Source organism: Gigantopelta aegis, chromosome 2, assembly GCF_016097555.1.
Source record: "Gigantopelta aegis isolate Gae_Host chromosome 2, Gae_host_genome, whole genome shotgun sequence".
In the NCBI taxonomy this organism is placed as follows: Eukaryota; Metazoa; Mollusca; class Gastropoda; order Neomphalida; family Peltospiridae; genus Gigantopelta; species Gigantopelta aegis.
The window spans coordinates 38,312,783-38,319,386 of record NC_054700.1 but is presented as its reverse complement, the minus strand read 5'-3'; the positions used below and the strand labels follow the sequence as shown (position 1 = coordinate 38,319,386).

Genomic DNA, 6,604 nt, shown 5'->3' with positions numbered 1-6,604 from the left:
CCATCGTAAGTTATGACGTCACTATGGCGTTAGCTATAATGACGTCATCACTAAGATAGCTTCTAAAATCCATAGCCTAGTTATGGCTGAGATTACGCGATGATTTAATCTTCAACTTTCAACCCTGTGTCTCTGTCTCTGTATTTCTGCCTCTGTCTGTCTCTGCCAACTGGGCTATTTCTTGTTTCATCCAATGCACCACGACTAGTATATCAAAGGCCGTGACATGTGCTATCCTGTCTATGGGATGGTGCATAGAAAAGATCCCTTGTTACTAGCTGACTGTGTCAAAATGACCATATGTTTAACATCCAATAGCCGATGATTAATTAAAAAAAATCAATGTACTCTAGTGGTGTCGTTACACAAAACAAACTTTACTGTCTGTCTCTCTCAATCTTTTAACTTTCACTTTCTTTCTTCCTTGCGTATGTGACTCGTTAGTGTATAGGGCCTATGTTTATCTGGCTCTCTCCCACTGTCTTCTCTCTGTCTCCCGTTCTTTCAATCAATCTATCTGTATTGTTAGTATGTCTATATCTGTCTTTCTATATCTGACTCACTCTCTCTCTCTATCTCTCTCTCTCTCTCTCTCTCTCTCTCTCTCTCTCTCTCTCTCTCTCTCTCTCTCTCTCTCTCTCTCTCTCTCTCTCTCTCTCTCTCTCTCTCTCTAATATCAAATATTCTCCTCTGATGGGAATTTTCCTGCTTATCTCAAACGAAAGATGTAGACGCACTTCATCCAAATCTGACTATTGTCTCAATATAAATTTGTAATACTCCCCATAACCGGACCCTCTATAAACCGGACGTTTTTCATTGTCCCTTTTTAAATATTTGTAAATAACACCGAATCAGCATAACCTCTCTAAACCGGATACCTCTTAAAACTGGACTTCATACTAAGTATAGTAGGTATCCGGGTTAGAGAAGTTTAGAGAAGTATATTCTGAACCGTGTTAGGTTTGAATTCGAAACATGAATCTGCAGTGAGGATGTGATATCGACAAACTCTTAGTATCCTTGCCTAATTCATTGTAGAATTTGTGAAACAAATGGAAATTTTTTATATACAAATAAAACATTTTTTTTTAACAAAAACTTATTTGAACAAGATATTTTGTTCAATTAAAGATTGTCATATTTTTTTTACGTTCATCGGGGTATGAAAAACAAATCAACCGCAAACTGTGAATCGGCGAATGAATCGGAAAATTTAATTATATAATCATTAAAGAATAAATTGTTTCTTCACATAAAAATCAGGGTTTCTTTTATTCATTAGTCTCAAATGCTCTAAAATGAATTAGGCAATTATACTAAGAAGCTGACGGTATGTTACATATCAAGTTTTATTTCAACAAAGAAACGTAAATAATGTTTTAAATGTATCACGAAGCTTCATATTTGCAAAAGTCGAATACATTGTCATGATCTATGAACTTACCACTTTATATTGGGGGGGGGGGGGGGGGCAACCCATATTGAGGGGAGGCAACCTACACTGTGTGCGTGTGTGTGTGTGTGTGTGTGTGTGTGTGTGATTTTATAAAATTTAATTAAATTTTTTTTAAAGGTTTGATTGGGAGGGGGCCGGCATGACCCACATGTCACTCCCCCTCCCCCGGCTATGCCACTTGTACTTACACGAGTTCATGACAGTTAATACATTAACACTGAATATTTCATTACCTCTTCGCAGCTTCAGGTAGCGCAGTCTGTTCTGTGCTTTAGTGTAGTCCCCACAGTCCTCGAGGCGAGCTCGCTCAAACTGACTTATCGTCTTCTCAAGGACATCTATCTCATGTCCGGCAGTCGCAGTTCGCAGCTTCTCTCTTAGCCGTTTCTGAATTACATTCAAATTTACTCTTTATTTAAAAACTGTGTTGAGTTACAATTAGGTTAACAACTTCTTTATTAAAATGCTCTGAGTTATAGTCAATTAAATACTAATAATTTCTTTATCAAACATGTTTGAGTTAAAGTTAATTAAACAAGTTCTTTATTAACCGTTTTAACCGTGACAAGCAAATTAACACTTTTTCATTAACTGTGTTTGAGTTAAAGGGACATTTCTGAGTTTGCTGCAATTTTTAAGATGTTATCGACAAACAGAGACTTTTTATCGATTGTAATTACATATCAAATATATATTTCTGCATAACATATTCGTGGCTGTATATTAAACGTATTTCTGATCGTTCTAATATTTGTACTAGGTTAAATTTCATTTTATTTCCTAAACAATATTCTTTTTCGTACGTACGAGATTATTTGAAGACAAAATCCAGTTTGGGCTTCTTACAAATATTAAGACGACCAGAAACACATTTAATATACAGACACTGATATTCTAAACAAGAAAATATATTTAATATGTATGTTTATTTGTAGAAATATTTTATAGTCGGAAAAATCTTACAATGCAGAAAACTCAGGAATGTCCCTTTAAGGTCAATTAAACAAGTTTTTTATTAACCAATTCTGAGTTACAATCAAATTAACAACTTCTTAATTAACCGTTTCTGAGTTACAATCAAATGAATAACTTCTTTATTAACTGTTTGTTGGTTACAATGATATTAATGACTTCTTTATTAAACTTTTTGAGTTAAAGTCAATTAAACCAGTTCTTTAACTGTTTCTGGGTTACAATCAAATGAAAAATTCTTTATTAACCGTTTGTGAGTTAAAGTCTATTAAACGAATTCTTTATTAACTGTTTCTGGGTTACAATCAAATTAACAACTTCTTTATAAACTGTTTATGAGTTAAAGTCAATCAAACAAGTTCTGTGTCAACCGTTTCTTTGTTACAATCAATTTAACAACGTATTTAGTAACTGTTCCTGAGATATAACCAAATTAACAACTTCTCTATTAACTATTTCTGATTTACAATCAAATTAACAACTTCTTTATTAACTAGTTCTCATTTATAATCAAATTAACAACTTCTTAATTTACTATTTCTGATTTACAATCAAATTAACAACTTCTTTATTAACTATTTCTGATTTACAATCAAAGTAACAACTTCTTTATTAACTATTTCTGATTTACAATCAAAGTAACAACTTCTTTATTAACTATTTCTGATTTGCAATCAAAGTAACAACTTCTTTATTAACTATTTCTGATTTACAATCAAAGTAATAACTTCTCTATTAACTATTTCTGATTTACAATGAAAGTAACAACTTCTTTATTAACTATTTCTGATTTACATTCAAATTAACAACTTCTTTATTTACTATTTCTGATTTACAATCAAAGTAACAACTTCTTTATTAACTATTTCTGATTTACAATCAAATTAACAACTTCTTTATTTACTATTTCTGATTTACAATGAAAGTAACAACTTCTTTATTAACTAGTTCTGATTTACAATGAAAGTAACAACTTCTTTATTAACTAGTTCTGATTTACAATCAAATTAACAACTTCTTTATTAACGATTTCTGATTTACAATCAAAGTAACAACTTCTTTATTAACTAGTTCTGATTTACAATTGAATTAATAACTTCTTTATTAAATAGTTCTGAGTTACAATCCAATTAACAACTTCTTTACTAACTATTTCTGATTTACAATGAAAGTAACAACTTCTTTATTAACTATTTCTGATTTACAATCAAAGTAATAACTTCTTTATTAACTATTTCTAATTTACAATCAAATTAATAACTTCTTTATTAAATAGTTCTGAGTTACAATCAAATTAACAACTTCTTTATTAACTATTTCTGAGTTACAATTAAACAAACAGCTTCTTTATTAATTGTTTCTATCCCAACCAGTGACTAGTATATCAAAAACCGTGCTGTCGTGGCTGTAGGAAAATGTATTTATAAATGATCCATTATTACTGCTAATGGAAAACAATGGAAAAGTTGCCATACACGATTAAATGGCCCTTGGCCTGTGTAAAATCATGTTGTTGCCTTTTTCTTTTGTTTTGTGGGGTTTTATTTCTTATCGGGATTCGCGCCCTGGGGCCTAATTCACAAAGGTCTTTTAGGCTCTGCTAGACAACAAAGCATCCTCTGTGCAAATCTTTTTGCATTGCACTGCGATATCGCAAAGTTGCGAGAGTTTAGTGAATTAGGCCCCTGGTGTGCGTTTCCGAATAATTAGCTATTAATGTATATTAGATAGATAAACCGGGAAGAATGAAAGCTATTATCTATACGTTATTATACTGACAGGGCAAACAACACAATAATATAGTCCAGCATATACACAACATACCGAGTATTAGTAAATAAACTAATCAGCTCAAAGTTGATACCAGGGTACGAATGATCGTAGTTTCAATATGTATTAGCACCCCAACGTGTGTTTAGTAAGCGAACATTGTATTTAGTAAACTGGCCATAAATTTCTCGTTTTCTGTCAGCTGTGTCCGAAACCTTAGTGGTATAGGGACATGTTAAACGGGTACTCTCTCTGTCAGCTGGACTGCCATTACATTTGTATTGGCAAGTTAACAATTATTAATGTATTCATTAATATTCCAATAAACACTGTAACAACATGTATAATCACAGTCTAATGACTCTTCCATACTTTTAAACAAATTACGTTTCTTTGTTAATGCTTAAAAATGAACAAATCGCATTAAATATACATATGGTTACCGGGGTGTTTTTTACTGATGTTTTTACTAATTACAATTTGTCCAGCTTGTTTACATATTAATATTAATGAAGGTGTGTGTGTGTGTGTGTGTGTGTGTGTGTGTGTGTGTGTGTGTGCTCGCGCACATCCACAAAAAGACAAAACTAATACAAACAAACAAACAAAAACTAGAGGACTTCATAATATAATCAGCCTTTTTTCACAAATCATTTAAACTGTTTAAACCGGCCTCGGTGGCGTCGTGGTTAGGCCATCGGTCTACAGGCTGGTAGGTACTGGGTTCGGATCCCATCGAGGCATGGGATTTTTAATCCAGATACCGACTCCAAACCCTGGGTGAGTGCTCCGCAAGGCTCAATGGGTAGGTGTAAACCACTTGCACCGACCAGTGATCCATAACTGGTTCAACACAGGCCATGGTTTGTGCTATCCTGCCTGTGGGAAGCGCAAATAAAAGATCCCTTGCTGCTAATCGGAAAGAGTAGACCATGTAGTGGCGACAGCGGGTTTCCTCTCAAAATCTGTGTGGTCCTTAACCATATGTCTGACGCCATATAACCGTAAAACAAAATGTGTTGAGTGCGTCATTAAATAAAACATTTCTTTCTTTCTTTAAACTGTTTAAGGAATATAATTATTGAAATAAACATGGGCAACTATTAATTCAATACACTCCGAATTTTACGCTTCGGGTTATCTCCCTTACATCTTATAAAGACATTTGTAAATTATATAACCGGCTTCGGTGACGCAGTGGTTAAGCCATCGCACTGGTAGGTACAGGGTTCGTAGCCCGGTACCGGCTCCAACCTAGAGCGAGTTCTTAAGGGCTCAATGGGTAGGTGTAAGGCCACAACACCCTCTTCTCTCTCACTAACTACTAACCAACTAACAACTAACCCACTGTCCTGGACGGACAGCCCAGATAGCTGAGGTATGTGCCAAGGACAGCGTGCTTGAACCTTAGCGCTAAGATCGTCTTACGTTCATAACTACCTAAACGCGCTCACTGTGATCTTAGCGCTAAGCTCGCCTTACGTTCATAACTTAACTACCTTATGCACTCACGGTGATCTTCCCCTGCGCGTGCTGTAACCTCACCGTGGTGCAGGGGTGTAACATTTTCTTTGAGAATGGCCAATACAGCACAAAATTGAAGTTTTGAGTAAAATTCAGTATCCGTAAAATTCTGTGATATTTGTGTTTTTGCACAGTTCTTTACACTGTTCTTTACACTGTTTTTGTTTAAACCTTGAATTTTTATATTGATGTTGATCATCACTTTATTTATTTGCATTACCATAGTTTTGACACCCAATAGCCGATGTATTTTTCGTGTTGGGGTGTCGTTAAACATTCATTCATTCATTCATTCATTCATTCATTCACGGTGATCTTAGCGCTAACATCGCTTTACGTTCATAACAACCTTATGCACTCACGGTGATCTTAGCGCTAAGATCGCCTTATGTTCATGACAACCTTATGCACTCACGGTGATCTTAGCGCTAAGATCGCCTTATGTTCATGACAACCTTATGCACTCACGGTGATCTTAGCGCTAAGATCGCCTTATGTTCATGACTACCTTATGCGCTCACGGTGATCTTAGCGATAAGATCGCTTTATGTTCATGACTACCTTATGCGCTCACGGTGATCTTAGCGATAAGATCGCCTTATATTCATGACTGCCTTATGTTCATAACTGCCTTACGCACTCACGGTGATCTTAGCGCTAAGATCGCCTTATGTTCATAACTGCCTTATGCACTCACGGAAATCTTAGCGCTAAGATCGCCTTATGTTCATATTTGCCTTATGCACTCACGGTGATCTTAGCGCTAAGATCACCTTATGTTTATAACTACCTTATAGCGCTAAATCGCTTCGAGGAACAGGGTCCAGGGCCTGTCAGATCAGGTTATAGGGTTTAACATGCACATTCAGAATAAATTGT

General features: G+C 35.0%; 1 protein-coding gene across 1 annotated transcript in view; it reads right to left on the bottom strand.

Moving 5' to 3' along the window:
• Positions 1–934: 934 nt before the first annotated feature.
• Positions 935–6,604, bottom strand: part of LOC121388427 — a 39,249-nt gene continuing 33,579 nt past the window's right edge. Inside the window, exons 4-5 of the mRNA XM_041519743.1 lie at positions 1,693–1,846; positions 935–984 (exon numbers count right to left, since the gene is read on the bottom strand). Of these exons, the coding sequence (XP_041375677.1) occupies positions 935–984; positions 1,693–1,846 (204 nt within the window). The remainder of the gene's footprint in view (positions 985–1,692; positions 1,847–6,604) is intronic.